At 42.2% G+C, this 18,157-nt stretch overlaps 1 protein-coding gene across 5 annotated transcripts in view; it reads right to left on the bottom strand.

The window, feature by feature from the left end:
- Positions 1–18,157, bottom strand: part of FBXO10 (F-box protein 10) — a 70,446-nt gene that overhangs the window by 9,862 nt on the left and 42,427 nt on the right. For all 5 annotated transcript variants that reach the window (XM_069964362.1, XM_069964360.1, XM_069964364.1 and 2 more), the window contains 2 exons: positions 12,795–12,947; positions 3,769–4,044 (listed from right to left, as the gene is read on the bottom strand). In XM_069964362.1, the coding sequence (XP_069820463.1) occupies positions 3,769–4,044; positions 12,795–12,947 (429 nt within the window). The remainder of the gene's footprint in view (positions 1–3,768; positions 4,045–12,794; positions 12,948–18,157) is intronic.

Below are 18,157 nucleotides of genomic sequence, written 5' to 3'. Positions count from 1 at the left end.
TTAATAATATAGATTCTAAATGTATTTATACTCACTCAGTGTGAAACCTGGGCCTGTTTTCTTCTCCCCCCTGTGCGTCTCTCCACCATACTTCTCCCCCCTGTTTCTTTCCCCCATCCCCAGGTTTCTCTCCCCCCCTTCCTCCTCACCTCCTCCGAGATGGTCGCCGCTGCTGTCCGCCTCACCTACTGGCCGCCCGTAGGGCTCGGACGTGCTCCTTCAATCAGCGGAGACCGGGAGCGTGGTGCGCTGCGGCGGGCCGTAGCGCACACGTGGATTGGATGCATGCATCACGGCCCACCGCAGCGCACCACGCAACCACCCACATTATAATCTGCTACTGATCGCTGCGCATTGCCGGGGAACAAAACACAGGGGCACCATAGTTTGGGGAACTTTCCCCGCGGCACACCCGACCATGTGTCACGGCACACTGGTTGAAAATCACTGATATACACAGTGCTATTCGTTTTTGTATGGTTCTCTATAACCATTTTCTTGGTAAACAAGTATTCAAAGATTTGTCGGTCTGATCCAGATTTTTTTAAAATATAATATAGTCCTCTTTATGATACAAAGCAATGATTTAGTGTAATACAATTCTGACAACAGTACAAATGTAATTATAAAGGCCAAAAATGTCTGTCCATGCAAAACAGGAATCCTCCAATGTTGGAATCCCCCAAGAATGAAGGTGTCCTCTCTTTTTCCTTCCAATGCATGATCAGTCCGCATTCTAGTCTATGACAGATTCAGAAACAACTGAGTATGCAGCCACTCTTCTGCTGGGACTGGAGGACTAGCATCACTAAGGTCCTAGAAGTTTCTGCCCACTAATCACCCATACACCATAACATCTATAATGTTTACAATCACCATAATTTCCATCAATCCTTTAATTTCTAAAAATGCATAGATCCTCTTAACTGTAAAACTTTTTAGGTTCCACTGAGAAAAATAAGAAACATGTGCAGCTTACTTGTATTTAAAAAGAGGTTCGATGGTTTTATGTAAATACGTAAATCATTTTGTAAAATTATATATATATATATATATATATGCACAGTATATATATACATACATATACACACACACACACTTTATAAACTACATCTATAAACATCTACATATACTTACACAGCCATGGTTAGTGGTTGGGTGAAGCCATTTATTGTCAAACTACGGTGTTTCCTCTTTTTAAGTCATAATGACAACTAAAAACATCCAAATGACCCTGATGAAAAGTTCACATACCCTGGTGATTTTGGCCTGATGACAAGCACAGAAGTTGACACAAATGGGTTTGAATGGCTACTGAAGGTGACATCCTCATCTGTGACCTGGCTGCTTGTAATCTGTGTGTGTGCATAAAAGCTGAGTGAGTTTCTGGGATCCACACAGACTCTTACATCTTTCATCCAGTCACTGATGTTCCTGGATTGTCAGTTATGGGGAAATAATCATCAACGGATCTACAGGAAAACGTAGTTGAACTGTATAAAACAGGAAAGGGATGCAAAAAGATATCCAAGGAATTGATAATGCCAGTCAGCAGTGTTCAAACTGTGATTGACAAATGGAAAATCTGGGGCTCTGTACAAACCAAACCACTGTCAGGTAGACCAACAAAACAACTGCCAGGAAAATCTTTCGGGATGCAAAGAAAAACCCACCTGAAATACAGGACTCTCTGAAAACTAGCGGTGTGGCTGTTTCAAGATGCATAATAAGGAGGCACTTAAAGAAAAAGGGGCGGCATGGTTGAATTGCCAGAAGAAAGCCATTACTGCGCAAATGCCACAAAGTATCTCGCCTGCAATACGCCAAACAGCACAGAGACAAGCCTCAAAACTTCTGGAACAAGGTTATTTGGAATGATGAGACCAAAATCAAACTTTTTGGCTGCAACCATAAACCTTACATTTAGAGCAGGGGTCCCCAAACCTTTCACACAGGGGGCCACTCCCTAAGACAGTCGGAGGGCCGGACTATAAAAAAAGAAAAGAAAAAAAAAAAAAAAAACTACAATCAAATCCCAATGCAAAATGCCACCTACCCAGGAAAGTAGATGGGGGGGGGGGGGGGGGGGGGGGCGGGGGATTGGAGCAGCTGGGTAGACAGGCAGGGGGAGCAGATGGGGGCAGGGGGAGCTAGGGTTGCAGGGAGAAGATGGGGCAGCTGGGTGGCAGGGGAAGCAGATGGGGGCAGCTAGGGTGGCAGAGAGAAGATGGGGGCAACTAGGGTGGCAGGGGAGCAGCTGGGGGCACAGGCAGGGGGAGAAGCTGGGGGGCAGGGAGAGCAGCTTGGGGCAGTGGGAGAAGCTGGGAGGCAGGGAGAGCAGCGGGGGAAGAAGCTGGGGGGGCAGAGGCAGGCTGGGCTAAGCAGCTTCGGTCCAGGATGAGCTTCTTCCGGCACAGACAACATGTATTACAGTCCGGAAGCTAACGGCTGCAGCCCCGAGGTCCCGAACTTCTCTCCTGCTCAGCAGTGCATGTGACGTCATCGCCAAGCAGAAGTTCGGGACCGCGGGGCTGCAGCCGTGAGCTTCCAGACTGTGATACATGCTGTCTGTGCTGGAAGAAGCCGTAGTTTGGGGACCCCTGATTTAGAGAGATGTCTATGATGAAAGGAACACCATTACTACTTTTAAGCATAGAGGTGGGTTGCTGATGTTTTGGGGATGTGTAAGCTACAAAGGCTCAGGGAACTTGGTCAAAGATGAAGGAAAGATGAATGCAGCATGTTATCAGCAAATAATAGAGGCAAATTTGCACTTATCAGCCCGGAAGCTGTGCATGGGACGTACTTGGACATTCGAACATGACAACAATCCAAAAATTAAGGCCAAGTCAACCTGTCATTGGCTACAGCAGAACAAAGTGAAGGTTCTGAAGTCTCCTGACCTCAATATCATTGAGCCACTCTGGGGAGATCTAAAGTGTGCAGTTCATGCAAGACAGCCCTGGTATTAACAGGAAATGGAGGCTTTTTGGCAGGAAGACTGGGCAGCTTTACCGTCTGAGAAAATAAAGAGCCTCATCCACAGCTGCCACAAAAGACTTCAAGCTGTCATTGATGTTAGAGGGGGCAATACACAGTATTAAGAACTGGGGTATGTGAACTTTTAATCAAAGTCAATGGATGTTTTTGGTTGTCATAAATATTTAAAAAGAGAAAACACAGTAATTTGACAGTAAATGGCTTCATCCAACCACTAACCATGAGTGGAAAAAAGTTTGTGTGTTATCATCCATATTCTCTGAAAAAAGGACAAGAAAGCAAAAATTCTGTCGGGGATGCAAAGTTTTGAGCACCACTGTATATTACAATTACAGGGCCATATTTTGGTTACCCAGCAGCAGCATAGGTACACTGGAATACAATTTAGCACCAGTGTTACACTTTTTCTTACTCCTAGGTTGGTTTAAGATTAGAGATGAGCGAACCTGGAGCATGCTCAAGTCGATCCGAACCCGAACTTTCGGCATTTGATTAGCGGTGGCTGCTGAACTTGGATAAAGCCCTAAAGCTATGTGGAAATCATGGATATACTCATTGGCTGTATCCATGTTTTCCAGACAACCTTAGAGCTTTATCCAAGTTCTGCAGACCAAGCTAATCAAATACCGAACGTTCGGGTTCGGATCGACTCATCTCTATTTAAGATGTAAGAAATGTATGTCTGTATGTATGATATGCCTTCTACCTACTATTCTATACAGTAGATTTATGTCTGATAGGAAACATTGAGTGTTGTTGTCACTTTACCTCCATTGTGATTAATACTGTTGGACTCAATAAGTGCTACATTTATTGGCCTCCGTGATGAGAAGCGATCATCCTCACTATCTAAATCATTCTCCCAACTGGCTGCTTCGCCTTCATCATTAAAATTTTCATTTCCCGCCTGGTTAGCAAGATAGTCACTGGCATCATCTTTCCGACAGAAAACAGCAACTCCATAGATGCTATTGTGGCCAATCTGGTTGCTTGTGATGTGGGGAAGGCTTGATGACATTATCCATACTCCACAGCCTTTATTACCTAGAAAGAGTTGGATATACGTTAGTCAGCATGCTTCCTAAGCATCAACAACTGAGACGATCAACTGCACAACTGACTACAGAACTTGATACTGGGACTGTTTCTAGGGAAAAAAGAAGACATTTTTATAAGCTTAGACAGTCACTTGAAGCCAGGTTCACAGAGGGCGATAGTTTAGTGTTTTGCTTTATTAATTTTTTAAAGGGAACCTGTCACCCTGGCACAGAGCAGAGATGAATCTGATGTCCATAGGAAGTGATTTCCTATGGACAGCGGACTCATCTCTGCTCATTTGCATATTGAGCTTGCAGACGAGTGGGTGGCGAATTCTCCACAGTGGGACCAGCATCGGGAGTGGGACAGTCAGGAGGGGGTAAGTATAATCCATTATCCTGAGGTAGGGTGGGTTCTGCCTTGGGTTCCAGGTTCCCTTTAAAGGGGTTGTCTCGGACTTAGAAAAACTTTTTCTTCCAGAAACAGCACATCTCCTGTCCTCAGTTTGAGTATGGTTTTACACCTCAGTTCTATTGAAGTGAATGGAACAGAATTTTAATACCATACAGTATATGCATTTTTTTTTTTGCAAGAAAATAGCCTTTTTTAAAAAAAAAAAAAATCTTAGAAAACTCCTTTAATCTCTATAATCAAAGGCAAGTGTTACTTAATGCTGTGAGATAGATATATTTATTACTGGAATAGTGTGACTACACAGGGAAGTACTCATGAGATCCTAGTAAATGATACATGGGAACAGCACAGCTGGGCTTTCACTGTATCTTACAGGATTGGACATAATCCGAGTGACAACCTCTTAGAAGCAGTTGCTTCTGTTTACTGTGCTGACCCAGTAATACTTACAGCTATAGGCTGGGTTCACACTATGTATATTTCAGGCAGTATTTGGTCCTCATGTCAGGTCCTCATAGCAACCAAAACCAGGAGTGGATTGAAAACACAGAAAGGATCTGTTCACACAATGTTGAAATTGAGTGGATGGCCGCCATATAACAGTAAATAACGGCCATTATTTCAATACCACAGCCGTTGTTTTAAAATAACAGCAAATATTTGCCATTAAATGATGGCCATCCACTCAATTACAACATTATGTGAACAGAGCCTTTCTGTGTTTTCAATCCACTCCTGGTTTTGGTTGCTATACAGCCTCACAAATACAGCCTCAAATATACATAGTGTGAACCCAGCCATAGGCTGCATCTATGTTTTCCAGGACTCCCTGGGGCTGCATCCAACGTCTTCAGCCACCAGTATTCAAATGCCAAATAATTGGACTTGAGGATGCTAGAATTATGATAATCTCTAATAAATATATTAAAGAACTGACACGTCTATGGGACTGTTGGCGGAGAGTCAAACAGAAGCATGCAGAGGCGAGCAGCAGATTATACAGGATGATATCTGTGGGAATTCCGTAGTGTGAACGATGAGGTGACGATGAGAGACGACGAGGTGCTAAAACCCACTTCAGAGCTTCCCAGATGATGGCTCCCAGGTGAAGACTCCCAGGGTGGGAAAACACTAGGCTGTGTTATGCAGTCAGTGGCTAGATGGCCTAGGATTTATTTTATTTGCAAAGTGTTGCTTATGTCTTATTTTTTTCTTGGACAGACAAATAAAGCACTGACTGGACTGACTGAAGTTCGTGATGTGACAACCATCTTTGACCTGGGAGATGGCGATCCCAGCGAGAAACACCCAGATTGTCACAATATATATATGGGTTGTAATATATGCTTCTCAATGCATTTCATTTTTCCTAATTTTTTTCCCATTCATTCATTCATTCATTCATTTTTTCATCTGTTGTGATGTTCGAATGCTAGATGTTCCTGCTAGGTTGACAGGGCCACCAAAATAGCATTTTTTTTCTTTTAACCTGATACCATTTAAAAGACAATTTTTATAGCTCACTGCCATTTTCTTCAAGCACCTTTTCTGTATGGGTACCTATTGTTTTACCCACTAAAAGAACACTCTTCTGCCCTTGTACTTCCCTTCGCTGTTACTAAATTACACTCTTTAAAGTACTTGTATTCTGGTAATAGGAGGTCTGGAAATACAGTGGCTGAACAATTTCCCATGTTTTTACTGCCACTACACGAAACTGAACATTCTGTTTCAGCCCACACTAAAAACAGTAAGCCCGGGCTCTGGTCTGATCATTCAGGAAATGTATTATAACTATCATTTGACAGCATGTGTTATTTGTTCATCTGCGAAAATAAGGCTTGCTCAGCGTGACAGAGGACAACCTAATGCAATCACTGTCTAGACAAAATGTAGCTGCCTAAGAACGCCTCCATGTTCATTATTCTTGTCGTCCCAGTGCTAGCTCTGGTCACAAACTGCTACTGAAATATAACACTACTTTAGGTTACCTTCATACAGTTTTTGGATTGTAAAAGAATTTAATTGCATGGGTACTTTTTTAGTAATTTATTTTTCCTCCAGACTGTTTGAAAGCATTTTCTTTCTATAGGAACAAAAAGAAACACCACGGACCCCCAAAAACCCATCCCAACCAAAAGAAATATAACGTTTATAAAAATGCACTGTACTACATTTTATAACTTCCTATTGACTTACAGCATCTGGCTGCAGTGTTTTTTACCCTCCTGGTCTGTGTGCTGAATGGTGATTTTATCCATAAGATGTCCAAGCATGAAGGAGTATGTGACCGTGCCCCGCCCCCGGTGTCCACCACTGACCCTGTATAAGTCTATAGAGCAGGGTTTTTCAACCTGCAGGATGTCGCAGGTTGAGGGGGTACGTGGGAAAAAAACAGAAAAGAGAAAGTTTGCTTTTGGCGCCAGGACATTGCTATCATTCAGCAATTTCCTGGCGCCAACATCACCCACTGACTGCAGCCCCCTGCATATCACTATCACCAGCCGCCACCTCACCCCCTCACTTATGCTGCTGCAATCCTCTCCCTGCTGCACCTCAGTCCCACCGCTTCCCCCGGACACCTCTGCTTCCAGCCTGACATACCTCCCGGATCTGTCCTGCTGTCAACCCCTTCCCGGTAAAGAACTATAGAAAGAGGTCACTACATGACCCCTCTCTACACCGGGCAGCCCCCGTCTGCTATCGGGAGCTAGGGGGCCACCGCTAGTAGCCGGCACAGAGCTATGCTCCGTGCAGACTACTTAACAATTTAAATGCCGCTGTCAAAACACGCAGCATCTAAATGGCCTGGATCATTGGTAGTCTGAGGCTTCCTCCATTTAGCGTCAACCCCCCCCCTGAGAACAGTCACTGGGAGATGCGTCTGTCCTTGCGAACTGCCCCATGCTTGCCGCACATCTGTGAGTGTAAGTGCGGTTTTAAGCAGAGCGGCCCCTGGACACGGGTCACCGCTCGGTGACCTCTATGAACTAAATCTTTATTCCCTGATAGCCCCTGCTGCAGCCTGTGACCCTCCAGCATTATAAACGTGTTCCTTCTCAAACTGTTAACTACAACTCCCAGCATGGTAGCTGTCAATGCACCCTGAGAATTGTAGTTAGTAGTTTAAGGGCCACATGATGATGCAGGACTATAATGCACTGTTATATTCTGTATATCCTGTTTCTTGATGTGATGTGCAGTTTGTGTCTGTATATGGATAATATAATGTATTTGCTGTATGTGTCAGATGTGCTGTGGGTCAACATACTGTATTTTGTTTAGGGTAGCTGTGTACCATATCTCAGTGGATTTCATGCTGCGAGTGCCATAGTGAAATCTGCTGTGATATTCTGTACTGTTAATAACCTCACATTCTCACAGCAGATTTTCACTCCGCTGTGTGAATGTAGCCATGGCCCACTTAACCCAGCAGTTGTCAGGCATTAAACAAGCCAATACTTTACCTGTCCTCGCTCCTGCCGGCTTCTCCAGCATTCGGGTCGCTGACATCAGTGGCGGCGGCAGGACAGTGCACTGATTGGCTGTCAGTGACCCGAGTGCTGGAGAAGCCGGCAGGAGCGAGGACAGGTAAAGTATTGGCTTGTTTAATGCCTGACAACTGCTGGGTTAAGTGGGCAATGGCCACAGCGGAGTGAAAATCTGCTGTGAGAATGCAGAGCGATAGGTTATTAACAGTACAGAATATCACAGCAGATTTCACTATGGAACTCACAGCATGAAATCTGCTGCAATACACTACATGTGAAGCTACCCTTACTGTGTAAATATTGCACTTCTGCATTTATACTTGGGGTTCACTGTTCACACATGTAAGATGCTTACATGGGAACAGAGTAAGGCCTGACTACTGTATGATTGCACAGAGGATGACCTGACTACTATATAATTGCACAGAGGATGGCCTGACTACTGTATAATTGCACAGAGGATGGCCTGACTACTGTATGATTGCACAGAGGATGGCCTGACTACTATATGATTGCACAGAGGATGGCCTGACTACTATATGATTGCACAGAGGAGGACCTGACTACTATATGAATGCACAGAGGATGGCCTGACTACTCTATGATTGCACAGAGGAAGGGGCCTGACTACTATATGGGGACACAGAAGAGGGCCTGACTACTATATAATTGCACAGAGGATGGCCTGACTACTGTATGATTGCACAGAGGAAGGGGCCTGACTACTATATGGGGACACAGAAGAGGGCCTGACTACTATACAATTGCACAGAGGATGGCCTGACTACTGTATGATTGCACAGAGGATGGCCTGACTACTGTATGATTGCACAGAGGATGGCCTGACTACTGTATAATTGCACAGAGGATGGCCTGACTACTGTATAATTGCACAGAGGATGGCCTGACTACTATATAATTGCACAGAGGATGGCCTGACTACTATATAATTGCACAGAGGATGGCCTGACTACTGTATAATTGCACAGAGGATGGCCTGACTACTGTATAATTGCACAGAGGATGGCCTGACTACTGTATAATTGCACAGAGGATGGCCTGACTACTATATAATTGCACAGAGGATGGCCTGACTACTGTATAATTGCACAGAGGATGGCCTGACTACTGTATGATTGCACAGAGGATGGCCTGGCTACTATATAATTGCACAGAGGATGGCCTGGCTACTATATAATTGATAAATATAGCAGAAAACTACCAGCGCTGCCAGTCAGGATCCTGGGACAGTAGTAGTGTGTAGCAGCGAACTAGGACAATACGGATATCTGCGCGCCGTTAGTAAAGGAATACTATTACAAAAATTAGCGCCATTCCGTGCTGTGCAGAGTATCGGCAAACAAAATTATATACTAAGTGTGCACCCTATATTGTGAAAACAAAAGGGTTGATGTTTATCACAATAGTGTGAAGCGATATTGAAGTATAAGCTTGTATCACAAACTGACCTGCTCCCGCTTGTAGATGTGGAAGACTCGCTCCTATAGTGAGATGATGATTTTACAGATGGTGTGCGTAGTAGTCCACTCGAGGATAGTAGGTAGATGAGGAATTCCTAGTCTTGAGACTTGCATATAACATTTAGTATAGTACCCAGAGGAATGGCTGTAGAGTTCAGGCAGGTGGCGTGCTCCGGCCGGTAGCGTGCATAGTCCTGCCGAACGGTGGATTTAGTCACGACAGACTGCGTGACGACACAACAGTAGCAACGCATCCTGGTAAGGGTCAGAAGACTAACTGCACTTCTACGCGTTTCAAGAGTCCCGGCTCTCTTTTTCAAGAAGAAAAAGAGAGTCGGGACTCTTGAAACGCGTAGAAGTGCAGTTAGTTTTACCAGGGGCTGGTATTATTGGGAAGAGGGCATTAATATTTGCTACAGGGGGCATTATTACTAGGAAAGGGGGACTTATCATAGGGGAAGCCGACATTATTACTGACTATGGAGGGGGGTAGGAGTTATTATCTTTTATTTCTTGAGCATTATTACTGGGTCCTACAGATCAGTCACATTGTTATGGGGGGGAATCTCACCTGGGAATCATTTGCTCACAGCAGTGTGATCTCACTCCTATTAAGGCAACATTTTTAATCAATCGCAGCCTTGGGCGCACTCAGCTGGAGAATCTCCCTATGTGTTCTCATCATAGAGGACACATAGGGAGGGGAATAGTCACATGCTCCTCCATGCTTGGCACTCTTATGGACAGGGTGGTCGTTGAGTATACAGAGGACACAGAAGAAGTATACCCCTCTCAATGAATCAGGCACTGCAGTGCCTCTCTAGCTCTGAGCTAGTAAATCTGGCTAGTGATTAGGCCACAGCCCCTTTTATTCTTTTTTTCAATGCATTGTGGTGGGTAGTGGGTAAGGTTTTTGTGTGCGTGTGCCCTAAAGGGCTGAATCTTGCTTTCTTTAGAACCAACTGGTTATATACATAATATTATTCTATAAATGTTTTCAAGGTTTATATCCTAAAGACAGTTATACAGATGAGAGAACTGCTGCAGGTAAAGGGAGGAAATCTTCCTCTGGGATCCCACAGGCATGCTAGATGAAGTGAACATGTATTCACAGTGTAGTAAGTCTGCTGTCTATTCATTGCACACAATACAGCTTCTCAAAGAGCTATTGATCAGCTATAAATAAACTGCTATGATGTCATTTACTAGAAAAGGTGACAAATAGAAAATAAGCTTCAAGACAGGGAGCGCCTATGAGTTCTGCATCTTTCTGCCCACCACCCAGGGATTGACAACTTTTCCTGTATGAGCCTGGCAACATTTCATAATGAAAATATTGTGTGAAATCACAAAACAGTATATATAAAAGATACAGCACTGTGAATTGTGAGGCGTGATTATATTGCTGGCCAGCCCCCATGGACCATGACTACTTTGGCCAGAGAAAACACCCAAATGAGTAGTTGAGCCAAATTGTCACACAGCGCAGGACTTTATCAAAGTACGTTTGTGGAGTATACCGGGCAGGAACGCGGGAAATAGATATATGTTAGGGAAGTGTTTGGATGATTGGCAGCAACTAATAAAACATTAGTTCACCAAAACGATTATATTTTAACATGATGTACAGCAAAAAAAATGGTGTAGTACCATATTAGCCAGAAACTCTGTGTGTCAATATCACTCCTATATTTCAAAAGTGATTTTTATAGTTATCCATAAGGTAGGTACGTAGGTATCTGCAAGCTACTGTTATTAGGGAGGAGGCCAAAGTGGACCTAGCCAAAATAGAAGTAAAAGATCTGGATGCACAACTAAGGTATTCTAGGAGTAACTTTGTATATTTAAATGGAATCTGTCAGTACTCGGACCCTACCTGAGGGGCTGACAGTTTGCTGTAGCTGGCAGTCCCCCTGTGACCATGTTATCTTTTGGTAATTTATCTGTGAAGTGAATTATGTGCAATCTTGGGTCTTTTGCTGTAATGAAGAGTCAAATAGAAGTTGTGGCTCAGTGTTTGTGCTGCAGTCTGGCACACCTCAGCATTCCATCCTCCTCCCTCTGCCTCCTGCTTGCTCATACTGTCAAACAGTGTCCGAGAGTGTTTATTTCAGATATAGACTGCCTACAGAAGACTGATCTGCAATCATTTAAACTGTAGAAGCCATGGTCTAAGGGGTAAATCATCTGTCTAGGGACCTAAAACAGGTTTCGCTGATGGAAATGAAATATAGTTTTTTTTTCCCCTCAACATTGTATAATAAATAGAATTTTAAAACTAATTTGGACCAGACTGGTAATTATTTGCACTTTTAAAGATTATAAAATAAAGAAAAAAAAAAAAAAAAAGGAAAAAAAAATTGTTTTCATTTCTATCAAGGAAACTGAACCTGGAGAAAATGCTATTGGTCTCTAGACAGGAGATCTACCCCTAGGCCATGGCTTCAACACAGACTGATTGCAGATCAGTCCTCTGTAGGCAGTTTATGTCTGAAATAAACACTCTGAGACAGTGGCAGACAGCATGAGTAAGCAGGAAGCTGGGAAGCAGAAATTATTTATAAAGAGGTAGGATGGAGTGGTTAGGCGTGCCAGAGTGCAGTACAAATGCTGAGCCATAACTCCTCTTTGACTTTTCATTACAGTAGGCGAAATGAGATTGCTCATAATCCACCCCAAAGACAAATTATCAAAAGGTAACATACTTACTAGGGGACCACCAACTACAGCACACTGTCAGCACCTCAGATAAGGCCCGGGTGCTTTAAAAATTCTCTTTAATTTGGCAGATGGTTAAACGAAGGGGGGGGGGAGCTATACTTACTTACTTGCCTTCCTTACTTCTGCCATTCTGATGGAGCCCTGGTCCTGTCTCTATCAGCAGAGGCTCTTTGTCAGCATTGGAAAGTAAGTATGGAAATAAGCCATCGGCGCTCCACAATCATTTTGATCATTTGATCATTTTTGATCATTTTGATCATTTGACATTTGTGGCACCTGTTATTCACTTCATTCAATGCTGTGATCCCATTACATAGTGGCATTGAAAGAGTTAAATCACTGCCATAAGCAGGATCACCAGTGTCAGTCATTAGGCTCAAGGGGTCTGTTACACATAGTAACCAACTCCTGATGTCTATGGAGTGGGCTCAGCTATTGAGCCAGCTCAGTTCACCCCTTCACATCAGCCCACTTATATATACGTATTGCTGGCACAGAGAAGTTAAACATAAAAAGTTAATCCCCAGAATACATAAATATTTATATTTTAAAGCAAAGGGTACATCACTTTTCTTTTTTTACCATGAATGAACCGGCGCCGGCACAGGGTGCCCAATGTGGTATTACATAATCTAGAACATATGGTTACCATATATGGTGTTTCCTTCAATAAGACCTTTGCCTCGCTCTCCCACAACCACTCCGTCAGAATAGCCGCAGCATATAAGGTTACTTCTGAGAACTGGGTCACCACCTCTTCGGATGTCCACTCCACCCCACTGGTTTTCACGGATGACATTTTCTGTCAATATAAATAAATAAAACTAAGGACAAAAAACTTTTAAATACTATGATTAGAACATTATATTTTGAGGCATTACAGCCCAAATTTGGCATAAATCTCACAAACCAGGGGCCTAATTACCACCATTGCAGCGACTGCTATGGGGCCCATCCCTGCAATACACTGGGCCTCCTGAGCGGTTATCATACTACCCAGGGAGACACTATGTATTGGGGGTAGGTTACTAGGGGAGATGCCTATTTTTGGGGACACTATCTACGGGGGGGGGGGGGGGGATACCAGGAGAGATGCCTAACATATGCTATCTACTGGGCGGAGGGCTAACCAACAGGGGGATTACCTAAAGTGGGATGGGGGGGGAGAAGGGGGCCCAGTCAAAAGTTTTCTATAGGGCCCAGTCCTTTCTAGTTACGTGCCTGTAACCAACGTTAAACTGTATAACTTAGCTGCCAATATGAAGATACAGCAAAACTGGTTTCAAGGAATTGTCTGAATACTTTAGAATAACCTTGTAGACATCTTGTGAACAGTCTTAACTTCAGAACCTTCTCCACTCTCCCTATTCCTTGGAGGCGCAGAGAACAAACCCAGTATTTATAACCATTTGGAGCTCACGCAGTTTCTCAGTAGTCAACAATCCCTATTCCAATCTTTCTCACCCAGTCATTAAAAGTTGGCAGTCTAGGAGCCTAAGATAAAAAATTATATATATATATATATATATATATATATATATATATATATATATATATATATATATATGTGTTGTGTTGGTCCCCCACTGTACCACATTTTCTGAACACTACAGCTGCTTATAAGCATTTTCTGATAATCTTGGTGGCCACATGCGTTGTGATTATCTGAATCAACTTATTTTGCTGTTCTGTTATTGTACCAAATGCCATGTTATTATGTATTTTATTTTGTACAATTTGTAGGTAAGTTATGACTGTGCTATGCCTGACCAAGCTGTTTGGGCTTATCCCTCTGTCAGACAAGCAATTTTTTACAGCTTACACAAAATCTCAGACATAAAAGTCACCTGGCCCTTAGGGACTTTCTTTACCTTTGTATAAACAAAAACTGTCCTACAGCTACATTTACACCTTCCATGTACATTCCGTAACTGGCATCATCATTCATTATAATGCCGGGAACTCCAAAGTCCATTCCATTGTTAAAGAATGTGCATGGAACGTGTAAATATAGCCTAATTTCAGTCCTCAATGCCCACCAACAGGTCATGTCTTGAGGATCTCTTTAGTATTTCACAGGTGATATAATTATACTCGGTGCATCAGGTATTATCACAGGTGTTCTTCGTATGGGTAATCTTCAGTCCTAATGTGTTGGGGAGCACTGGTCTAACCCACCAATTTCTCTCTTTAGTTAAAGCTATCTTGAAGTGCATATCAGTACCATTGGATACATGTAATACATTGGAAAGCAATCCCAAAAAAGGGTAAATCCACATTTACAAAGCATAAAAGACACAGTTTGGTGCATAAAAGTGTGCATTATAAACCAAGATAATTTTTTTTATATCGATATTAGGTGCACTTGCTTACTTTTGGTTGCTAGGACAGACCCCCCACCCCCTGATTCCACACTTGATCCCTATGACCTCAACACCAATATCTGTTTTTCATTCATTTCCCTCTCCCTTTTCTTCTTCTTCACCCTCTGTTCAATTCTTTTTTCCTTTAAAGTATTATTCCAATATAACATATTTTGATCAAATCAGTGTTCATTTTATTGAATTAATTTTGATACCTATGCACATTATTCTTCATATTTCTTGTCTACAGTGGTGAGCTTATTTCATGTCTACCGCTTCCCCGAAAATAAGACATCCTCCGAAAATAAGGCATAGTGGAGGAGTTACAGGCTACCTTACAATAAGACATCCCCCTCAAAATAAGTCATCCCCCGAACATAAGACCCCCACCGCCACCCTCTGCCACTATATACTATGACAACTACTATACGCTATATAATAAATGTTTTTTTTTATGTTCGACAATGAGCGTGAATTCTTCTTCATGGAAAAAGAACACTTCCCCTGAATATAAGACATAGGTCATCTTTGGGAGCAAAAATTAACATAAGACACTGCCTTATTTTTGAGGAAACACAGTACCTATAGCTCATATACCAATGCCTGTCATAGTTTACCAACTATCTTAAACTACATAGAATTTGGCATAGTTTCTGTTGTAGAGATATTAATAGCCCATTTATGGATATCTTGGTCTAGTATCTATGTATAACCATTGTTCCTAATTAGCCACTCTCAGACCTTCCTGCTATTCTGAATGTAGGTGCATGATTCATCACACTTTGATGCCAAGGTGTCCTGAGCTCATTTTAATCACTCTGTGAGAAGCCCACTGAATCAAAGCTAATTATCTGTGCCAGGGAAGACAGGACAGCTGTCACACCTGTATATTCTACTGAATTTTATTTTTCTGTCTACATAAAAATTTAAAAATAAAAATTGTACATTACAGTTCAGGTCTACATATCAATCTACCTTATAAGTTCAAAGAAGCAAAACAATGCTTTATAATTAATGTCTAAAAAGACAAACACCATGGGGGATAAGTATCATGGTTTTTACACATATTTTTAGGTGAACATACAGAGTTTGTGCCTATTTTTCAGTATTTACCGGTTGAATATTTATTCGCTGCAATTATTTTAGTATTCTTCTTTTTGTAGTATTGGCCAAAATATACACTGTATAAGGCCACTGTATAATGCGCCTTATTTATCATCTGTGCAAACAATTAAAAAAATCACATCTGCTGGTGCAAGGCTATGTCTGTTCCGGACCAGGTGAATTAGGTATATTTTACCTATTTGTTAGACATAAATGCAATGCAGAAGTACAAATGGCTAAAACTAGTTAGAAAAATCGCAGCTATCAGACTCAGCAAATTCCCCACCATGGCTTTACTTATTACGGTGAAAAAGAAAACGTCTTGATAGGGCTTTACTAAAAGTGTTGATTCATTTTTCTTCTATAGCCTCTGTAACCTGCTGGGTGAGCTCTGTTTTCTTTTTATATTGTTTTTCCTACTTCACCCTACAAATGATTTTTTTTTTTGCCATGCACAGTAATAATACATTACGGTATATTGTAAAATGCAGGGCGCTATTAAAGGAAAATTGACAGCATGTATATGCATATATGCAGTGTCCCAGAGTGGGTGTCCACTGCTTCTGTGTAAGCAAGTATAGGTCGGTACTGTGTATGTATTATATGCTCTGAGATTGAAGTCTGTAGTATGTAGCTCCCACCACTTGGTGTCACCGTTTCCTAGCACAATAGTAAGGTACAGCTGAAGCCAAAGTAATATATGGTTTAAATGCTGTTTAATTATGTGTTTTACCCTATAAGAAGTTTCATTTGTAAGCTGACCAAGATACAATCCCTGTCGAACTGAGAACTTAGTTGCCAGGGCCAGGATTCCAAAAGGGGTCACCCCGATGGCTAGCTTACCTGGATTTGGGGCCTGCATTCCTGATCATGTGTCACTCAGTGCCCACAAGATAGCAAAAGGCGGACGTTCCTCCCTGTGGATGCAGGTACTGTTTATAGCCACTTCCAAGGTGGTCAGAGCTCTCTAGTTGATTACGGTCTGCATAAGTCCCCCTTCTCTTAAGTATCCCACTACCACTGAAAGTCAAGTCCTCCCAATATATCTAACAGTGACTAGGTGTAGAGTATTCTTAAAGCCTATTCAAATATATACCCAAAGTCTCCCAATCTAAGGGATCTCAGTCAGCACAAGTGTTATCTACTGTATTGTTGGCACTTGTACTAGAGAAAGAGACTGTATTATGTGTATTGCATTTGAGACTTGATTGCAGTACAGACTTTCCTTGTTTACATTATCTGGGCCTAAATGTTTACTACTGCACTACACCTGTCCTAAAACCAAGAATCCGTGTGTCAGTATATCCAGGGGTGGGCAAATATCACTTCTGGCCCCAGATACACTACACCTAGCAGCCCCGGGCCACTGCATATATAAGCGCTGACTGTTACTAGTTATGTCTTAAAGGGTTCTCCGGCGAAAATCTTTTTCTTTCAAATCAACTGGTGTCAGAAAGTTATATAGATTTGTAATTAACTTCTATTTAAAAATCTCCAGCAGCAGAGAAGTATAGTAAGACTTGAGATTTTTTAAATAGAAGTCAATTACAAATCTATATAACTTTCTGAAACCAGTTGATTTGAAAGAAGTACCCCTTTAAGCAAGCAATCTATTTATACCTGTATATTGCTGGTTCTGTGGATGATCTCTGTGAAAAAATATCTGACAGTGACACTGCTGATGCCTGCCCCACTCTCCGTCCCTGTTCCATCTCCAAGCTGCCCCTCCTTCTCACTGCATGATTGACAGCCGGCTTATCTTTGTCTGTGTATGATTGACAGCCGGCTTATCTTTGTCCCACACAGCTGAAGATGAGCTGGCTGTCAATCATTTAGTGAGGAGGCAGGGCAGCATACAGATGGCAGCTGGAGAGCTGGGTGGGCACGCCTCTATGACACTGTGCTAGAGAATAAAAAAACTTTTTTTTTTTTTTTTTTTTAAACAAAGATCATCCAATGGACCACCGTTACACAGGTATGAATAGAATGCTTGTTTAAGAAGTCAACACATATAGATGCAAATTTGTCAGTACAACTTTTTCCCCTAAAAAACAAGCCCTCGTATAGCTCTTACAAGACAAGTAAGAAAAAACAAAAACAAAAAATTGCAAATCACTGCAATGTAAGCGGGTTAATCATATAGAAACCTATTAAAATGATGTCCCAAATGGCCATGAACCTGAACAAAATTGTGTAATGAGTATGTGCAGGAAAATGTGTTTCTTTGTGATGACTGAATTCATCTTCCATCTGTCCATTAAAAATAAAATTCAGAGAAAAAAAAAAAGTTCCTGAGGGCTTTGGGAACAAGTATCCAGCAGAATGTCACTGACCTACTTACTGCTGAAGTAATCTGCAACCAGCTATCGAATGGGAAGCAGGTATCAAGCCACCAGGGCTGCCTACTCTAGTTATGAATTGCTTGTTGTGCCTGTGCTGCTAGTGCTGTCTTCTCTGCAGAGAATTTGTACTCGGCATCCTAGTAATTTGCCACATTTAAAGTATGGCTTGTTTTCAGAGAATTCAGTCAAGGCTGCTAGATCAG

This window comes from Dendropsophus ebraccatus, chromosome 3 (assembly GCF_027789765.1).
Source record: "Dendropsophus ebraccatus isolate aDenEbr1 chromosome 3, aDenEbr1.pat, whole genome shotgun sequence".
NCBI lineage: Eukaryota > Metazoa > Chordata > Amphibia > Anura > Hylidae > Dendropsophus > Dendropsophus ebraccatus.
Note: the sequence above shows the minus strand (reverse complement) of the source record. Positions and strands in the feature narration are given on the sequence as shown.